This window comes from Pelmatolapia mariae, linkage group LG7 (genome assembly GCF_036321145.2).
Source record: "Pelmatolapia mariae isolate MD_Pm_ZW linkage group LG7, Pm_UMD_F_2, whole genome shotgun sequence".
Classification (NCBI taxonomy): Eukaryota; Metazoa; Chordata; class Actinopteri; order Cichliformes; family Cichlidae; genus Pelmatolapia; species Pelmatolapia mariae.
In genome coordinates this window covers 27,565,780-27,586,589 of record NC_086233.1, presented here as the reverse complement: position 1 = coordinate 27,586,589, position 20,810 = coordinate 27,565,780, and the positions used below count along the sequence as shown (strand labels likewise).

The window sequence follows — 20,810 nt, the reverse complement described above, 5'->3', positions numbered from 1 at the left end:
GCACTTTTCTTTGTTCCTCCCTGTCGTGGTTCAAACATGTCTGCCTACATGTGTGGAAAAGGATTAGTTTTTTGTTTGTTTGGTTTTTTTTTTATTCGGTATATATAATTTTATTGTCTCACTCCATAGACAGCAGTTCTGAGCAGAGTGTGTAGAGGAGGTCTGTGAGGTGTGCTGTGTGTGTGACACACTGATGTCCCCTTGTCCACTGAAGGCTCGTTGTATACGTCATGCATCTCAAGAAAATGAGATAAAAGCAGAGCTGCAAATGGAAAAATCATCATTATTAATAAAAAAATATTTAAACTCTTCACTTGGACTCTGATTGCGATGACACTTTTTTTTTTCTTCTTATGATGCAGACTGTCGAGTTTGAATTCTGATAGTGAGACAGGGTCCTTACTAAAGGACCCTTACTAAAGCTTCACAATGCTGATTCAAATGAATGTCTTGGTCCCTGCAGATTTTGCTGAATTTTGTTTTGTTTTGTTTGTTTGTTTTTAAGATAGTTTATGACTCTGCCTCAGATTTGTACAGGAAAAGTGCACTAATTTAGACCCAGGACAAATCTTTTTAGATGTGACCTGTCACCTGTTGAGCTTTTTAGCTCAACAGGTGACTGTGCACCACAAACACACCTGGTGTAATTGTGTCCTACATTTAACATTTAAATCCACAACTCATACTGCCCATTTTCCATGTTCTTTTAGCTGTTGAAATTTGTTTGTTTTTAACCTCTGTTTTTCAAAGATATATGGAAAAATAAGGTGACACCAGTAAATCTCATAAAGCGGAGGCTCTTTGGGAGAAACTGCTTTCTGTTCCTATCTTAAGACCCTTAAGACCCAACATCTTAAGACCCAAATTGTACAAGCCGGCTGGTAAAGGTGTTTCAAGATCTGAGAAACTCCTCTAACAGAAAGGTATGAACAACTTTCTTGTAGGGACATGCGTGATACTTATGACTGACCCTGCTGTTGCGCAAACTTGTCCTTTTAAATGCGAATATCAGTTAAGCTGGAGGCAGCAGCCAACACAGCGGTACTCCATGGAAAAATGAACCATCAGAGCTGAGAAACAGGTTACTGGTCTCTCGACTTGTTTTTCCTCATGTGTCTTTCAGTGCGGGACAGGGAGTTGTGAAATCGTGTGAAGTCTTTGCTTTTGAGGACAGCTCATGAATCTCAGCTGATTCTGGTAAACCACAAGCTGAACCTATAAAGCGTTTAAGTCCGTGGCTGTTTTCATACTTGCACATTTCCAACACTTGGCTACTGTTCCTTGAACCTTGGCAATGATTGGCTGACAACCAGGTGGGTGGATCAGCAGCGGAAAAAAAGTAAACATCACCCCAGGCTTTGCCACTCTGTACCTCTTTTTGGCTGCACAGTTCACTTTTGGCTCAGGGCAGACACCCGCTCACCTCGCCGCTTCTCTTCTTCAGCCATGACGATGACTGTTGCCATGGTGATGCTGTGCATGATGATGGTACATGCAAATGTGAAGCCGCAGAAAGATTTTAGCCTGCAGAAGGTAGGATGGAGGGTGTTTGATTTTTAAGCTTTTTTCTTTTTATATATTATTTTATGTTTCAAACCATGTTTATTCGTTTTGTTAAGAATGGGGTTTCTTTAAAAGAAGAACAGCTGTTCTTTGTTTGTTACATGACGCCACCTACTGTCTACTGATGGTTTTATGTGTGCGCACAGTTTGCGATGAGTTCCTACCTTACAGTAAACAAGACTAATGCATAAGTAAATCGTTTGCTGGTTTGATGGACTGTGTGAGGTTAATTTTCTTTGGCATATGTGCCACAAGAAATGTGTTTGACTGGCTATGAAGTGGGATTGTCCCACACTTACTTCTTCTTAGCCATATTATGTCTGTCCTTTATGAAGAAAGCCTTAAAGGTTTTATTCTTTATATTAAAAGTAAAATGTTTATTTGACACAAAGGAGTGCTGATTTTCATACATTTTCCCCGCCAGGATTTTTTTTTAAATGTAGGCTATTGTCTGTTATATAAGAGTAAAAGCACTTTCCCAATATAATTATAATCATTAACATTAAGTCAAGTAAACACAGTTTTACATGAGGAAAAATGAAAGTGTCTTATCGGTTTTGATGTACATTTGAGATAGGTAAGGATGCCCTGCTTTACACAAGTGCTTGCAACAGGGTGCACATTACAGCCTATGATAAAATAAATATGTGAGCCACACCATTTAACTTCAAGACGTGCTCTTTCATTCCGATAAACACAAGCACTGTAGTTTATTTTGAGTCAATCCCACATACCCCACCTTGCTTCCTTAAATACTTAGTGCACCAATTACCCGACTAAAAATACTCCCAACACATTATTTGTGCCTTAAAATACAGAACCTCATTGTTTCAGGGAAATACTTCTTCCTCTTTATTTAAATAATAGCACTATGTGCATTTAACCATTTGGTTTATATCACCCAGTGCGTCTGGGACTGTGACAGACAGGTCACATGTAGCCTGTGCATGACTGCTCAGAAGTTCCAATAAACTGTCCTGTTTTTGTTTGTTTTGTGTGTGTTTAGTTTGCAGGAAAATGGTATCGCGTGGGGGTCGCCTATGACTCTCCGAGTTTCGTCCCATTCCGAAGAATAATTAAGGCCTCCATGGGCACCATCACGCCGCTGCCAAACGGAAATGCTAATCTCACAATGTGGGAGGCAACGTGAGTCTGTTTTTGCAGGGGTGACACATTTGATCACTGTTGACATATGTGGACACGCAGGGACATGCCGCTCAGTCTGTGTGAGAAAAGACGGTGGCAGAGCGTTTTTTAAACTCTATTTTGGGGCAAAGTCAGGACACTTTTTAAGATCCTTTAATTAAATTTGACTTGTTATTGTGTCCATGCCCTTTATGTGCTCCAGTAACCTTTGTAATTTACACAATATGCGCTCAGAGTCATTTAAGATGGCTGTTGAGTGGCAAACAAGAGGACTGTATTGGGCTTTATTGAATTAATAACATCAAAGCTATCATATGTGTGCTAGTCAAGGAAAAGAGTTAAACAGAGAGAGGTAAGAAAGTGACGCTTGTGGATAAACACTCATTTTTCTTTGCTTTTTTCAGACCCTTTGGTTGTGTGAGCAAAAAGTACCAGTATGAGAGGGCGAGTGTACCTGGACAGTTCACCTACTTCAGTGCACGTGAGTCTTTTTCTAAAGAGAACTGACTTTTTCTATGATAGAATAAAAACTTGACTGGTGCTCACAGCGTGAGTTGACATTCAGGATCAGCAACATGTCATGAGCAAAAAAACCACAGTGATCACAAGGATGAAGCTGTGCAGTCCAGGCACATGTGACAAAGTAATGACATAAGACTGAGAACAGGAAATAAGAGCAGAATACACACCCAAATATATTTGGGGGGGTTTTCTTTTTTACTTTTATTATTTTTTACAGTTACGGTTTTCATGTGACATGTAAGTATTTGTTATTGTTTATATAGCATGCTGTCTAAATAACAAAATGTATATTATTAAATGTAATAATTTAAAACGCATAATTTGTACAGTGGCATAATTATGATTATGTTAGAATTGTATTGTAAAGAACATTTAATGTAAATGAATGTAAATTGTTCAATAATGTATAAAATTTTCATTAAAATTTTGAGAATATTTTAAGTAGGTTTAGGTTTTCATGCGACACTTAAGTATTTTTTATTATTTATATAGGTCTGCTGTCTAAATAACAAAATGTATATTATTAAATTTAATAATTTAGAATTAAATCTTAATTGAATTAAGATTCATTAACATCCAGTAAGTCAATACAAAAATTACATATCTTGTAAATTAATTTTATCTTCTACCAAATGTAATTGGGGGTTTTCTGTGTTCATGTTTTTTTGTTTTTGTTTGGGTTTTTTAACTTTTTGCATTTTAAGTAACCTATACAGGCCTAATAAAAAAATCATATACATCCCATTTTGGTTTAGTACAGGCAATTCTGTTTCATCCAGATTTAATGTATTGGTGCATTTATTCATTTATTTAATCTGCCTATCAATTTGCTTTTAAATTTTCAACTAGCAGGGGTGCTAACATCTCGCTTCTGTGTCACGATTTCTCTCAGGCCATAACATGGTGAAGGACATCACTGTGGTGGAAACAAACTACACTGACTACGCCATGGTCCTTAAGCACAAGGTCTTCAACAGAGAGTACACACAGGTGGCACTTTATGGTGAGACATGCTCACAGATGCGTCTGAACATGCAGGCCGCTGCAATTCTGTCTTCTATACACTACATGTGTGTTTCTGTACTTGTCTGCAGCTCGCACTCTGAGCGTCAGGCCTGAGGTCGTACAGAAGTTTAAAACCTTTGCCTTGTCTCGCGGTTTTCCAAGAGAGTCTATTGTGATTCCACCTCCAGCAGGTGAAGCAAGGGGGAACACACCTCCATATATACACATAGTATATACACATCTGCGCGCATGTTGAAGAAAAATTGTCATAATTTTTGTCTGTATGTTTTTTGGTAAACAGAAAATTGCCCGCCATCAGGATCTGGACGTTAGGTAAGGCGATTTCTTTTTTTTTAAAGAAAAAAATATATAAAAACCACAGGTGGTTATTTTAAATCTGCATGTGCGAATGATTTCTGTCCAGCTAGTATAAAATCATTTCTGTTCCCCCTTCTAGGTTCCCTGCTGTGCCTGAGATGAGGGTGGCATCATGTGTTCTTCATGCTGTTCCAGCTCTGTGTCTGTGTCCAGTTTCTGACAGCATTTATGTATTATAAACTATTATTAACAAAAAAAAAAACTTCAGCAAACATGAGGCTGACTGCAAATGGCACAAGCAGCAGATATTGCTGATTACATTTATCCTATAGATCAACCTTGATTGTGTAGTGTTTTCCATTATTTTCACAGTTCACATAGTTAAATAAACATTGACCTCCAGACTTTTATTAATCTAATTTGAGTTTTTTGGTTTTTTTTGTAAAATTATGGTTACATGTAAAATATGTTAGTATGTAATTCTGTGTTTTACTCTGTGATCTATATGTTCATTGCCTGACAGTTACCTCTACCAGCTATAATATTGGCGATATAGTCATCATATATCAATAAATATATTTCTGATCAGCTGCATTTTCCTTGAAATAAGAAATTTTACCTGCATATGCACAAACTCTTTCTCTTGCATAAAGTGTTGCTGCAGAGGTTCACACTGAAAAGACAAATGTAGATAAAAGTTGGCTGCTTCATCGACTGCCCCCTGAGCCATATCAGCTGTGCTCTTTCACACTGTTGACATAATTAAATAAATATTCAGCCTGGACATAATAAATAAATCTCTGAGTAGATTATCTACAGTTTCTACTGCATTTGTGGCACAAAACAAGTGGTCTAAAGGTCACTGAAAGGAAGTTTTTTCCCTCAGTGAACACCAGGTGGCACATACACACCAGTATGTGACATACAGTTTATGATGCAGATACCATGATACCATGAGAAATGAGATTAAATGAGCTGTGTGTTGAAGGGACACTTCTGTCTGTGGTAACATCAAAAAGTCTCTGTAGCTGATACTAATGCTACATTTCCCCACAATCTGTTAATTGCTAACGTGTATTGATCAGTTGTTTGTTTTAGCTTCAAACTCTGAAGTCCAGCAATTCATTTCTGATTATTTGGACCAAAGGACACACAGTGACATGCACACATCTCTGTGCACAGACACACTGATAGTCAGAACTTTGCTCTTTAAGTTGTGTCTTTTCTTGCTTTTCTTGGTCGTGTTTTGAGAGGGGATTTACAAAAGCCACATACGCAGGGTGTCCGTTTGACCCAGAAAGGCAGCAGACAAAAGTTTCTGGGAGGTGACAGAAAGAGACAGGTTGGACAGGCAGGCTAACAAAATGCAGGGAGCGGTCAGGCCTGTGTCTGTACTGGTCATGGGGTGGACCCTCGTGACCTTCCAGGTATCTCCTGTGGAGCCAAAAAATCTTACCCTGACCCAGGAGAACTTTGATCTGGAGCAGGTGAGTGGATAAAATACTAAAAAATGACATTTCTTTAGTTATTTCCCACCCCACCCAACAGCAAAGTTTATCACTTCTTTTCATTCAATAATATCTGAGGTTGTTTTTATTGCTGCACGTCAATCCACATGTTTTAATGTACAGTAATTATGAGTCTTGTCACACCACGCCTTGACTTCAGCAATCTTGGCACGAATTCCTGACAAACATCAGCTTCCAGAAGTCAGCAAAACATGTCACACCCCTGCTGATTCATCCACAGTACACTGGCTCCCTGTACTGCCATGAATTCACCCTAAAAACATGACTATTAACATTTGAAGTTCTTCACAGGCTCTGCCCTGCATATTTCACTGATCTCCTCCAAACTTAAACTTCCTTCTGCTCCCTGCAGTCTTCATCAGCAGGACTACTTTTCATTAACCTTAGAACTCTGGGTGCCAGGCCCTTCTCTTATGCAATACCTAAACTTTACTCCCTCACATCTGCACACTCCTTGACAGAATTCAAAACTGCGCTTATGACATTTTTAAGCTGTTCTGTTTTGTTTTGAGTGGTCCATTTTATAATATTAGTATCTGTTCTGTTTTATGTTATGGCGTGTTCCTCGCAGTTTATGGGAAAGTGGTATGAGGTGGCAGTGGTGTCTACCTGCCCTCATTATATGCAGCGTAAGAGGGGAAACCCTGTCATTGTTGCGCTTGAGCTGAAACATGTTGCATCTGAGGAGAACTTCACCATGACAGCCACTACTTTCAGGTCAGATTCACCCACATGCTGTTTCTCATGCAGTGGGTGAGTATGCTACACTCAATATAACCTTTCATGTGTTTGTGTCTGCATATAGGAACAGCTTGTGTATGGAGACTTCAACAGATTACAGTTTGACGGACACTCCAGGGCGATTCTTCTACCACACTGCAAGTATGTTTTCCTGTGTTCCTGCATATATAGTACATCCTTTCTGTGACATGTACAATAAAAACATTCTCATGATGCTAAAATAATACTCTGGAAGCCTGATGCATTAACACTTTATTTTCTGCAGGGCTCGGGGCCGATGTTGATGCCTTTGTGGTTCATACCACCTATGATGAGTATGCTGTGATGCTTCTGCTGAGCACAGAGAAACCATCAGGAAATAAAACCACCATAGCCAAACTTTACAGTGAGTGACCACTGTTGGATCATCAGCCATTTTACCTTTGATTTATCAAGATATCTGTGTTGATTTTTTTAGCAGTGCATTTCTTTGTGTCCAAATTAAAACAAGGGTCAGGTGCTTTAACCCTTGGATGCACAACCTACCAATACCTACACTCTTCCACGAGTGGGGTCAAAAATGACCCCAAATAGAAACAATGCATTTTGCTATAAATTCAGTTGTTATTCTTTAAAATCTTTAAAACAAAGAGTTGTAATATTTTCATATTTGAGGTATTCCTCATAAAACATGTTTGTGACATGAGGCCCTTTGCATTTTTATTTATTTTTTCATTAATTTTAAGAAATTGCAGTTTTTGTATCCTTGTATTACTTTTGTATGCTTGCTCGGCATATACTGCAGAAGCTGGTCTTCCCTCTGAAAGGCACAAGTTGTTCATCCACTGTAACACAATCACTGAGGATGAATTTCTGCCTGCAGTTGACCAGGAACAGGCCCCATATGTAGCTGAAAGCTGCCATATGGTTTGTTTTCAGTTGGTAGGCTCTGGTCCTCTTGTCATCAAAGTGCAAGAAATGGCGAATATGTTCAAATCTTTGAATTGACATAGTGGCCTTGTACAATGGCTTATGCAGAGGACTCCCAAAAAACACACCGACTGGTACATCCCAGTTCTTCTCACTTCCTGCAAGAATGGTCAATCAAATGAAGGCCAGGAGCTCATGTTTGATTACATTTTTCCACTCTTTTCCCCTGTCTGTGGCTACTCTTCATGCCTCCATCTTTGTGCATGTCAGCACCTCTTCTATTATATTATCAGACATGAACATCTTCCATGCATCTATTGGGGAGACAATACTAAACCCAGGCTCAAGCCCTGGCCGACTAATTCAGAATATTGTGGCTAGAGCAGTAAGAGGGGCTCATTCTGTTAGACTCAATAGCCATTTCCTCTTCAGAGGACTCATCAGAGGACTCCTCTGTATCTGACTGGCCTTGTTCAGTGGGGGGGACAGTAGTCTGGGTCCTCTATATCTGAGATGTCAGATTCTGAGTCAATGCCTCTTATGGGTTCTTCATCCCATCCGTCCTGGATCATTTGTAGGGCAAGGAGGTCCACAGTGATCCTAGCTGGCCTCATAGCAGCGATGTTACTTTAGATATTAAAAAAAAAACATCAGAAAGGACAATGTTTGAAATGCACAGGAAACTATAAACAGGGCTGCACATAAATGGTTCGCAGGTGCGCATTCGCTGTCAAAATAAAAGACACGTACCAGATAAGAAGTTGGAATGCGCGTTTGCGTACATTAGATGTTCTGGAGGAGGACAGACATTTGTTCAGAACTCTTAAAGATGTCAAAAAAGCAAGCTCCATAAGCATTTACTTTGGTGTTCCTCCACCGCAAAAGAAGCGTGTATTCTCTGAATTTCAGGGAATACTTTTATTTTGACAGCGAATGCACACCTGCGGACCACTTATGTGCAGCCCTGACTATAAATCATGTATGTTATTGTGTAAAAATTAATTCTTGATCCATCAGAAGTGTAAGTGGGTCAGTCAGAGTTGATAAGAATGAAAGTTTCATAGAAGATTCCATAGGAACTGCTTGGGGTCATTTTTGACCCCACTTGTGGAAGAGTGGGGTAGTGATACAAAAACTGCATTTTTTTTAAATTAATGAAAAAATAAATAAAAATGCAAATGGCCTCATGTTACAAACATATTTTATGAGGAATACCTGGAATATGAATATATTACAACTTTTCATTTTAAAGATTTTGAAGAAAAACAACCCGTGGGGTCATTTTTGACCCCACGTGTGCATCTAAGGGTTAATTTATCAATCAATATTAATTATGAATAAGCTAATAATAGACTTCATATTCCCAACACCTATTCTAGTGTACCTGAAGCAGGTAAAACTTCTGAGGCTATTGTATAAAATCTAATTGTCTCTATATCTGACTGTAATCTTGTTCAAATCATGAGATCTCACATTTAGCCTTTTAATTTGGAACTATTTAAAGCTTTTCAATATAAAATTATAAAAACATAGAAATTTGTTGTTCTCACAGAGATTTTATGAACTTTAAATGTGCTGATTCTAACACTTCCTTTCTGTTTCATTCCAGTATTTAACAGAGTATGAACAGTCAGTGTTATAAAACACTAAAGAAAATCTGTCCTCTTCAGGTCGGACTGTGGAAGCAGGCCCTGCTGTGCTGGATCACTTTAAAACACTGGTCAGAGAGCATGGAATGAGAGACGATGCTGTCATCATGAATCAGGACAAAGGTGCACACATTCCCTGAGAACTACTGATGATATGTCTTACACTCGTCATCTCCATCTTTAACATTCTTTGCCCAGTATATTTCACCCCCCCCCCCCCCCCATCCCCCCATATTTAACTGCATTTTAGAAAGTCATCAACTCTAATCCTTCTGCCTTTACAGGTGAGTGTGTTCCAGGTGAAAAGATGACAGAGACACCTACTCAGGTGCATACTTCACACTAACACACTGACATATAACACTGTAAAACCCAAGATTTATAACTATGTTAAAGTGATGAGTCTTTAATGCATTTTAATACCTTGTATGTCATTATTTCAGGTTTTCGTTCCCAAAGGGTTAAATAGAAACGTGGTTCCACGTAGGACACATCCCCAAGAAGAGTTCACTGTTACCATCTGACCCTATCCTTACCATCTTGCTCTGTCAGATAAATCCTCTGCATGTCCTCCTTCACTACATCCATGGATCTCCCCTTTCCCTCCTGTCTGGCAGCTACATGTTCAACATCCTTTGCCAAGTACATCCATTATACTTCCTTTGCTTATATCTAAACCGTCTCAGCCTTACCACTCTAACTTTATTTCTGAACTGCTCTACCCGAGCTGTCCCTCTGTGGTACACGTTTCTAATCCTGTCTATTCTGGTCAATCCTGATAAAAACCTGAGCATCTTCAGCTCTACCACCTTGAGCTCAACCTCAAGGTGGCAGACCTCGAGGTCTTTTTGTCAATGCCACTGTCTCCAAACCAAACATCATACTGGGTCTCACTACCAGCGTTTAAACCTTCCTTTTACTCTTGCTGCTATCCATCTGTCACAAATCACCCGCTCGACTTTGCCTCCTCTCTGTTCTTCCCCTCTCTTGTTAACTGTTGATATGAATAAAAATATATAAATGTAAAAAAATGCAATAAGGATGTTGTGTTTCTGTCCAATTTGAGCATTTTAATAAATATGTATTTACTACAGGATCAAGTGTAAAACCTGAAGGATATGATCATCACAAGAAAACCAGGCAATCATGTCACAATCAGATTCACTAAGTATATTTATTTAGACTGTTTTGATAGTGCCAGGCTCCCACGGTGAATACTACACCACAATGGTCTACTTTTATACATGAAATACTTTCCGTGTCAAAATGAAATTTTGATGTGTATAAGCACTTTGCAAATCTAAAGTTTATCTAAATTCATTTGGATTTTCAGACTACATAAAGGAATTTCAAGTTCTTATATCATACTGCAAAGATTTAATATACAGCTGGTACATGGTCTGAAATTCAAATTGTTTTTTAATGTGTGAAACAAGTTTAAATACAAAAAAAGGAATTTAACTTTTAAGGCCCCTTTAAAGCTTCACCACCTGCTATATATGGCCTGGTGTGCTAATACTTTTTACAATTATTTATCATATGCATTTGGATGTGCAAGTTTAAGAGATGTGACTAATATTTATTTAAAGATAATATTCTATCGTCAATATTATTTCAAATAAAGTGACCATGCTATTTGAGAAAAAAAGCACCAAACATATGGCAAGTGTAATAAAATATGTCATGTACAAATGTTTCCTGTATGTTTCACTGCCCCAAGGATTCATTTTCAAAATGGGCTGCACCGCTCCCCAACGGGACATTGAGGGAGAGGGCTGAAACAGAATCGTGCATGCATGTGGATACCTTGTAAATTTACTCCAACATCATGGTTTCACATTATAAAGTTACTAAATTGTAACTTTATAATGTTACAATTTACACATGTCTGGAATCATACACCAGTCCAATCCAAGCCCTCAGAAATGTGATTCTGAAATGGGATCAGATGTGTGATTCTGGCTAACCTACTATCCAGTCATATTTTGTCCTCTTTGCTCTCTAACCACTATGTGAATAATATTATAGCATTTTTCAGGTTCCAGTGTGATCATGAGTTGGGGTCCTGGTCTGTACATCCACTGGTACAAAGTGCAAGCTTGAGCTACCAATAGTTATTTAGGTATTACAAGGGTGGAGCTGTAGACGGCAACTTACTCGCCAAGATACGTAACTTTATGTATATGCCCCCAAAGCATTATGGGCTCTGTAGTTCAGAAAAGATAACTTCTCTAACTTATACACATTAGGATGAACTAGTATGCTATTGTTACTCATTATTCCCTCCAATCATGACAAGTATTGATTTGTTTGCATTGCAGTGGTCAGGTGAGATACACAAAATCAGAACTTTGCTCTTTTACTTGTTTGTTTTTTACTCAGCTGTGTGTGTGTGTGTGTGGGGGGGTAAACACGAGGGGGGCACGACAAACATAGCCCATAACAGTTCAATGCACTGTCTCCTATTCAAGAGGTGAGAGGGGGCTGTTTTGATGTTTCATACTTAGGGGACATTGTTACCAAGGCGTGGACAGACAAGCTGGCGAGATGCAGAAAGCAGCAACTGTGATTACTCTGCTGGTCCTGGGATGGACCTGGAGCCTCGAGGGGCTCCCTGTACTCACAGACCCACTTTATCCCACACAGGAAAACTTTGATTTAACCCAGGTAAGTGCTCGAGTTCTGCGCTCTTGTTAATATTCTATAACATTGTGCATATTGCATAATTCTGAGAAGTGTTAAATGCAAAAAGTTAAAAGCAGGAGATGCTGGTATGCCCTTTTCCTGTGTATTTAAATTTCTAACATTTTATTTCTTTTAGTGTTTACTGAACATTTCTTTAAGCCTTAATCTCAAGCAGAGGAAACCTAAAAATATAAGGATTATATGCTGAGGGCTTTTATAATGGAAAATAGAGCTTTAGTTGCACAGTGCAAAGGTCCAGTATGAGTCCATTGAGTGCACATAGATAACTATGACAGAGCAAGCCTAAGGTAATATTTATCTTTATTTCTCATTGCAAAACATCCTTTATGATCCAGTCAAATCACTTGTATTCTCAGGACTAAGAAGGTCCAAAGTAAACGTTTCCTTTAGATGTAGAACACAAGGACCTCTCCAAACCTGTATTTTTAAAACAAATTCAAAATTTAAAATAGTTTAGTTAAAGTTGACTTTTTGCTTTAAATCCAGCGTTAAAACAACATTTAACTATATATTTTTTAAAAATCTATATTTGTAACATCTTTATTTTTATACCAGATGTTTGGTTAAGCAGTCTGTGAGTTTTATATCAATTTGTGAAAATCTTCCTTTTGTTTACTTCTCCTGACAGTATTTGGGAACATGGCATGATATTGCCATTGCATCCACATGTCCCTATATGCAACGTTACAAGTCAGGCGCAGCCATCGGAAAACTGGTACTTCAGAGAGGTGATAATGAAGGCAAACTCAAGGTGACTCGAACTTCACTGAGGTTAGTAAAAAACGCATGGGTGTGCGGACACAAACAGTAATGTACAGCAAGCATGTATTTCTGACAGCAAAACACACTGTTTTCTCAAATGAGTCTCTCTTAACATTTACTGCTCTTTACCCCCCTCTTTTGTGTGTGTGTGTGTGTGTGTGTGTGTGTGTGTGTGTGTGTGTGTGTGTGTGTGTGTGTGTGTGTGTGTGTGTGTGTGTGTGTGTGTGTGTGTGTTTGAAGACGAGGAACATGTATGGAGAGGATTGAGGATTATGAGCTGACCACCACACCAGGACGATTCTTCTATCATGTTGCAAGTATGTCTTTAATCTGTTTAAATAATGCTGTTCATGAGCTTTTGTACAGTGGATTTTTCGATATTATGACTCTCCCTGTACTCTCCCTCTCACAGAGTGGGGGGCAGACGTGGACGCATACGTGGTTCACACAAACTACAATGAGTACGCCATAGTAATAATGAGCAAGCAGAAGTTATCAGGCAATAAGACCACCTCAGTTAAGCTTTACAGTGAGTAAACACTTCCTAAAAATGTAAACCAAAATGGATTATTTGACAGTCCTTAACTATACACTTGATTGTTGTTATAGTGATTATCAGGTGAAGTAAAGAACACCCTCCTATCCTGAAGTCTTCATGCCATTTTAAGGTTTTTATTTTCCAAATGATTGTGTTCTTCAGGTCGAACTATGACTGTGAGAAACACTGTCCTGGATGACTTTAAAAGACTGGTTAAAGACCAGGGAATGAGTGATGCCAATATTATCATTAAACAGAACAAAGGTACAGCCCACACATACAGACACACACATAGACAGATTATCACACACACTAACACTCTTCTAAAATGGAGTGATAAGTGTACAGTCCTCCTCCGAGATCAGTACTCTAGTTTTTACATTTTAAAGAAATCAGCCCAGATCTACACTCTATCTTCATGGGTTCTTTCCTTGCGTATGCTCTACCTCTTTGCAAATGACATGAAAATCCAGGCTCACACACACACACACACACAATAAAATAAAAAACATAAATGCATAAAACTGAAGAATGGAACTGTTATTCATAACATGTTAACACGACATTTTAGGCTATAGATGAAGTATATGAACAAATTACATTACTTCACTTGATCTGCAGGTGACTGTGTTCCTGGAGAGGAGGTGGCAACAGCCACAGCTCAGCCTAAGCCTAAGCCTCAGGTATTACAATTTATTATTATTACAATTGAATATTTTATGCATATGCTTTAATTGTATTTCCTTTAAAATGCATGAAAGAACATCTGTTGTCCTTTGTACTCAGGAGTTTGAGTTTTATGGTAGAATTCATCATAAATGAATTACAAGGCCATCATATAATCCATGTGCGAGGTTACATTATAGGAGATAATTTTATCTGGTATAATGCAGATTATTTGTGGTTGAGTCATTTTTGTATCTCTGAGTCTGTGTGTCTTTGTTAAACAGCGTGTGAGGAGAAACGCAGTGCCTTCTTTGGCTCCAGATGTGGAGGGCTCTGGTGATGATACAGCTATGTTCAATGGGACTGGTAGGATATCAGCTTATGCAAATGATCAAGTTCTGATTCTGATGTTGTATATTTTCTTATGCATATATATATTCCCTCACTGTTCCCACAGAGGCCTGTAAAGCAGCACCAGACACAGGACCGTGTTTCGGGATCCACCTGCGTTACTACTACAACTCCTCTTCAATGAACTGCGAGCTCTTCAAGTATGGAGGATGTTTGGGCAATCAGAACAACTTTGAAAGTGAAAGGGACTGTTTGCAGAGTTGCCGCACCGAAGGTAAGAAAAAACAAGCACAACATGACATTTGCAAATGTGTATAGATGTCTGTGCAACACGTGCAAATTCAGGCTTTTGGGGGGCTTGGTCCAACATTTAATTATGGATTCAACTGGGGTTTCAAATCACACGTAAACAGAAGAACACTCTTATTTTCTATGAGGAGCTACTGTGTTTGTTTTCAATGAGGCTCCTTATAACAGCCACAGAGAAAGGGACTGCAACTGTTTTACAAAGTGCAATTCATGTTCTACTTGAGACTCTTGTGGCACACCACGAATGAATATTACCTATATTACATTGTGTGTATCTCTTTTGTCATTTTAGCTGTGTGCCGTCTGCCTATGGATGCTCAGCCCTGCACAGGGAAGCCTCCCATCTGGGCTTTTGACTCCACCGCTGGTCTGTGTGTGGCCTACAAAAACGGCTTCTGCCAGGCCAACGGCAACAAGTTCTACAGCAAGGCAGAGTGTGAGGAGTACTGCGGGGTGATGAAAGATGGTGCGAAAATAAAACAAGTATAACAGAGCAGAACTGTGGCAGGATGCAAATAAAAACAAAGACACATTTATCTCATAGAAATCCCACAGATTCCGAGTCCATGGCTAATGCACTTAAAAAAAATCTCCCAGCCTTGTTTTTTCTGCATATGTAAACACAAAACCCAATTTTCAAACAACATTAAAAAAAACCTCTAACCCTTATGGCTAAACCACATCATCACATCAAAACAGTTTTAACCAGTGATCATACACACACACACACACACATAGCCAGTGGAAAAAAAAACATTACTGAGAGTTCATTATGTTACTACATCAAAAAAAAAAAAAAGAAAAGAAAAGAAAAAGAAAAACAACAATGTTAAAAACACGTAGCTCCGGTCGTCTTGCATCTCAGGATTTACTCATGGAAGTGGCTTCTTTCGCATGTTTCTCATGCGGTGTAATTATAATGATTAAATGGGAACATTATGTTGTATGAGAAAAAATGCGAAAGGGGCCATTTTAATGGGTGTTTGTGCTGGGAAACATAAACATTTATTGCAGAAAGGGGCATTTTTCATGCTGGTTGCCATTCCATGAGCAAGAACACAGTCTGTCACAGCTGCTCAAATGTCATTTGGAATTACTGTTGTTAGGCATGAGCTTACTCCTCCTCCTCTTATAAACAGCCGTTCTCTATCTCTCTCTGATTGTTTGTTGATATTGAGCTTCAACTCAACCAATGCCATTCTGTGACGATTGACTGATTGACTAATGTTACTTACATGACATCATTAGCAAGAAGTGTGAAGAGTTTTGATTTGTTGTCGTTGTGTTAAATATATATATATTTTTAAAGATATTTTTATGGAGGGACAAATTACAATCGTGTGAGTAAGGTTTTTCACAGGACTCTGTGCAGACCTGTGAAAAAACTAATTACACCCTTACTGCTTCCAAAGAAAAATTGAGATTTCACAAAGGTTTCCAGAAAAATATGCTCTTAGGTCATTTGTTCAACAACTAATACTAATAGCCCAAATTGGGTCATGCAACAGAGCCATGATCCCAGTTTACAAACCTATAAAGGAAACACTTCTGCTCACTGGAAAAACTGTCGATGCATGATAAATACAAGTAAAAGTTACAGCTCAGTTTGAATCAGTTCCTGCAAATGCATCAAGTTTCCCATACATGCTGGTCCAAACAGAAGCATTTAATGTATTTCTGCTTTTTTTTAATAGATGAAGGGCTCCTCAAGGCAAACTGACTGAGATGAGGAACCACTGCTGCTCAGCCAACATAAAGGGATACGACACAAACCACCACAGTAACAAAATATGGCTTTGTCTCAGCAGTGTTGTCACCAATAAAAAAAAAAGTCAATACTATGTTTTTCAGTTGCTTCTTGTTTGTTACTGTTACTTCTTGCAATACCAGTTATAACATCACATTATGAGCAACACCTGTGTTTTCTGTGTGGTTTTGAATTTTTGCTTGGATCAAAAATTTTATAGCACTTAAGAGTTCAGACTGAATCAGCTTCCCTGACTCAATGTGTGAAAATGAACAGACCAGGTAGATGAATGGCATTATAAATAATTTTGTGTGCTAAAATATAACGCCTTTGTGGTATTTCCTACTCAAAAAACATATCATGTGAAATGTTACCAGCAGAGGTCCCCATCATTTAAGGTTTAGAGCCAAACGCTCATGTTGCCCTCCCTCCTTCCGGATGTTGCAGTCTTTCTGGTTCACAGAACAAATACTGTGTACAGTCTTTAATGTGTTTTGCGGTGAACATCATAGAAAAAGTACCAACATGCAACCATACACACGTGAATTGCATACACAAATATACTTCTCCTTGGTGACAGTATCAAAAATGACACAGTATGCATGTTTATGGTATACTTTCCGGTGCTCAGGGACTCTATCAACAAATCTAAATAAGAAAGGTTTCCTAATATTATAAGTAAACAAACTGTTTGAGACATGTAAGGGTGAAAATGCTATTAGGATCACCATACAACAATCAGCAATAAATTCTTCTGTTATTTATTGCATGGACCTCAAAATATCCTGGCCATAAATTATGTTGTATGATCCTACATTGTTAATCCCATAATGTGCGAATAATTATAGCCATGGCTGTGCTGGTTTATATGAATGTGATATTTTCATGTCACATAGATGTTTTGCATACTTACAGTAATAAAAGGATCTCTTCTTAGACCTTGATAAGAATAGTGTATTAGCACTTCATGATATAGCCCCAGACCTAAGTGGCTATTTCCTGGCATTTATCATGTAATTGTTTCAGTCTAATTTTTATCATCATAAAATTTTCATTCAATTGTAATTACACATTATTATCCATGTGCAGGCTCTGTTATAGAGAATCCTAACCTCCCCTTCTTTATAATCAGGGGTGCAAACTGTATTACAGAGTATCCCAATATACTTCTTGCATTGTAATTACGCATTATTATCAGGGTGTATGCCATCTTGAATAACTCTGGTAACACACTTTACAGCATCTTGATGGAACAAAAAAACATCAGTAATGGAAGACTCCTCTCTCACCATTGTAAAACAGAGAAATCATTCGCACCCACAGCCAGCAGGCTTTTAAACTCTCATATTAATAGCAGACGAGCTATGTCAAACATATGAATTTCCCTTTGGGATCAGCAAAGTTATTCTTATTCTTAAGCTGTATTATAGAGTATTTTAATCTCTAATGCTTTCATTGTTATTACACTGTATTTTGAGATAGCCTATAGTGGGCTTTGATTAATGTACTAGGTGGAGTTAAAGGGGAGAAGGTTTGGTGTGCTCTCTCATTCAAAAGGATGAGGACAAAATAATCCAGACAAAAAAGACATGAAGAAAAGCCAGTAGGGGGCAATATTTCTCTGTTGGTGTTTCACAGATATATCACACACAATCTCAATTAGATTCACACAGATTTGAATACATTTCGCAGAAAATGATGAGTCATTCACTGCTGCAGAAATATCACATAATATCTCAACTAATCCTAGGCTATTTGCCCTCTTTTAATTTTCACTCTTGCAAAGGAGCCAGGCTTCCTGCTCTCAGTTCCCAGAGTTCCCGGCTGCTGGCAGTAGAATGCTGGGAATATCCGGAGAGGAAGGGGAAGTGACATCACAGAACTGACCTTCCGTACCAAGCCAGATCACCTGGTGTTCCCTGGACCAGAGTTACCAAATAAGCACAAACATAAATAAGTCTGCCAAGGGGCAAATACTTTGTTTTTGAGCATTCACAAATATAATTTCAGAGTGCTTATGACACATTTTTGTGCTTCAGTTTATTTTCCAGAAGTATGGGATAGACAAAGGTTCCCATGGAGAGATAGGAGTGACTTCAATTCATTATGCAGGAATCTTTCTGTTAGACTGTCTGAGCTAACCCCTAATTTGGTAGGAAATTTCCACTACAATTCAGCTGGTTCCTCATATTAACTGAAAGCCTTTCTGAGTTTCTAGTTACTTGTCTGCTGGGGGGATTTTCTTGCCTAATGTCATTTTTAATTACCAAAACATTTATTCAGTCCCACTGATTATGTTACAGTGAGCCCCACAGTACTACCCAACTGTCCTCATGAATTCTAGATTTAAAATTTTTTACCCCAAAAATAATAAAACCTATGCTAAAACCTTAAAATGAGCTAATGTTTGCAAAGAGAAACACACAATTATTTTTAGCAAAGAGGGAGGGCAGAAGAAGAGAAGGAGGTTAGAAGATGCCCAAAAGAGAGAGCGTTTGGATGAGGAGACAAAAAGGACAGATGTGGGAGGAAATGTGATTTTGGAAGACGGCAAAGGATGAGTCATCTTTCAGCAAACTGCTGCAGCTCCCACTGTCTCATTGTCCTACCAACAGAGGACCCCCTCCACACATGTAGCAGCCGTTCTCTCACTTCAGAGGATGCAAAACTGCCTAATTTTCATTTCAGAGGGCGTCTTATCCAAACTATAACCAATATTTGCCTTCCCCTTATCCTATAACCAAAACCTCACCACCTTTTTTTCCATCTTCAAGTTCAACTATGACTACGTGGCCAACCAACTGGCAGCCACAAACATTTAAATACCCTCCTCTCCCCCTCCTCTAAACCCCAGCTGTGTCATCTGAGTGTTTTCACTAAGTCTGAGGTCTAACAGATGGTTGTCCAAAAAGACAGAACTGGGGGGAAAGGGTTTGCTTGTCTTCCTACAGTCCCCCAAACCTATATTAACTCACAGAGTTAGAAACATTGCTCGGCATATCTCATTTATTTATCTCTTTTATTTCATATAACATAAGCAAAACACAGTGCAATCTCCCAGATGTTATTTAGCAGTATGACAAATGCCTCATAGAAACATAGAACACAGAAAACTATCTTCAACATAATTACCACATGCCTATATGCCTGCCTGGTGGAAGTTTTAATGCTGACTGAACATGTAAGAACTTTGCTTTAATTCATATGCTTTAATATTTTGGATTTTGCATTTATCACAGCTTACTTTGACATGCAGTCATTTTACAATGACATGTTTTGTGGCATTTTTATACTGCCTCCAACTAATACTGTTTCTCCTCCCTCACCTGCTTTTCACAATCCTCCACAAAGACTATGTGTTAAAGGCTCTACTCCAAATAAATTGTGACTGTTCCTAAGTTTACAGGTTACCCAGACAGTTGCTTATAATAAGTAAACAAAATGTTGCTTAACTGAATAAAGGAATGAGTTTGACTGAGACATTTTATTATGAAATAATGTTTCAAAAAGAGGAGGAGATGAATTTATCTAACAAGCAGGAGAAGCTATGACTGAAACTCAGTTTGTGGATGTTATTTGTTTGTGTAAAAGTTAAGCTGTTGCAAAAGGTGCTCATGTCTTTATTATCACTTAACTGCTCAGGCTGTATGTCTTCGATGATAGAGTGAGCGTTATGTTGAATGGGCTTATGCATGTGTTTATGTGCTGGTCGGTGTATATCATTATTAATTTTTGCAATATAAGAAATATATTATCCAATTAGGTTCGCTGTTAGCCAAATGCAGGTTGCTAATGGTGGTTTGCTTTTGATAGTTTTTAATAGCATTAGCTAACTTCCTGGCTATTGCTAATTAAATGAGAGAACCTGCTTGGTCAGTTGCAGTGTCGATCCTGGCTATGATAGCATTGTATTCATACATGTTTAAATGCAATTTTCCACATGCAGTGATTTCTGCTTTGAAATCAACATAAGGGCTGAATGACCTTTGACCAGCTGACCTCAAGAATATCCAACCCTCCACTGTCTCTGCACAGTGTGACGCTCCGGCCCATTCCGCTTTGACTGACCTCTCTTTGACTCTCACGCACACACACAGAGGGTATGACCACTCGATGCTCTCCCAGACACAGTCAGACACAATAGGAGACCCGACACATTCCTTTTCCCCAGGTGGCATAAAAGACACAGTCAGATCAATGTCCTAATAGGCTCCAAACCAGTGACAGACGATTATTAACCCCTGACGGGTGTGAGTTCCTCTCTCTCCTTGCCAGACTATTGTCTGACCACCGTGTGTTTGTATTGTCTGAGGGCCTTTTTTGGGAGGGGTCATGTAGTACTGGTTAAC

At 38.6% G+C, this 20,810-nt stretch overlaps 2 protein-coding genes across 2 annotated transcripts; both read left to right on the top strand.

The window, feature by feature from the left end:
* Positions 1–1,357: 1,357 nt before the first annotated feature.
* On the top strand, positions 1,358–5,331 carry ptgdsa (prostaglandin D2 synthase a). Its single transcript, XM_063480718.1, has 7 exons — positions 1,358–1,533; positions 2,570–2,709; positions 3,114–3,190; positions 4,124–4,234; positions 4,326–4,427; positions 4,538–4,569; positions 4,694–5,331. Exons 1-6 carry the CDS (start codon positions 1,447–1,449, stop codon positions 4,567–4,569), a joined length of 549 nt encoding a protein of 182 aa, XP_063336788.1. The 5' UTR covers positions 1,358–1,446; the 3' UTR covers positions 4,694–5,331.
* Positions 5,332–11,929: 6,598 nt separating this feature from the next.
* On the top strand, positions 11,930–19,993 carry ambp (alpha-1-microglobulin/bikunin precursor). The gene is made up of 10 exons (XM_063480717.1): positions 11,930–12,049; positions 12,717–12,859; positions 13,091–13,167; positions 13,263–13,379; positions 13,551–13,652; positions 14,010–14,071; positions 14,339–14,420; positions 14,512–14,679; positions 15,007–15,180; positions 19,974–19,993. Exons 1-10 carry the CDS (start codon positions 11,930–11,932, stop codon positions 19,991–19,993), a joined length of 1,065 nt encoding a protein of 354 aa, XP_063336787.1.
* Positions 19,994–20,810: the final 817 nt, after the last annotated feature.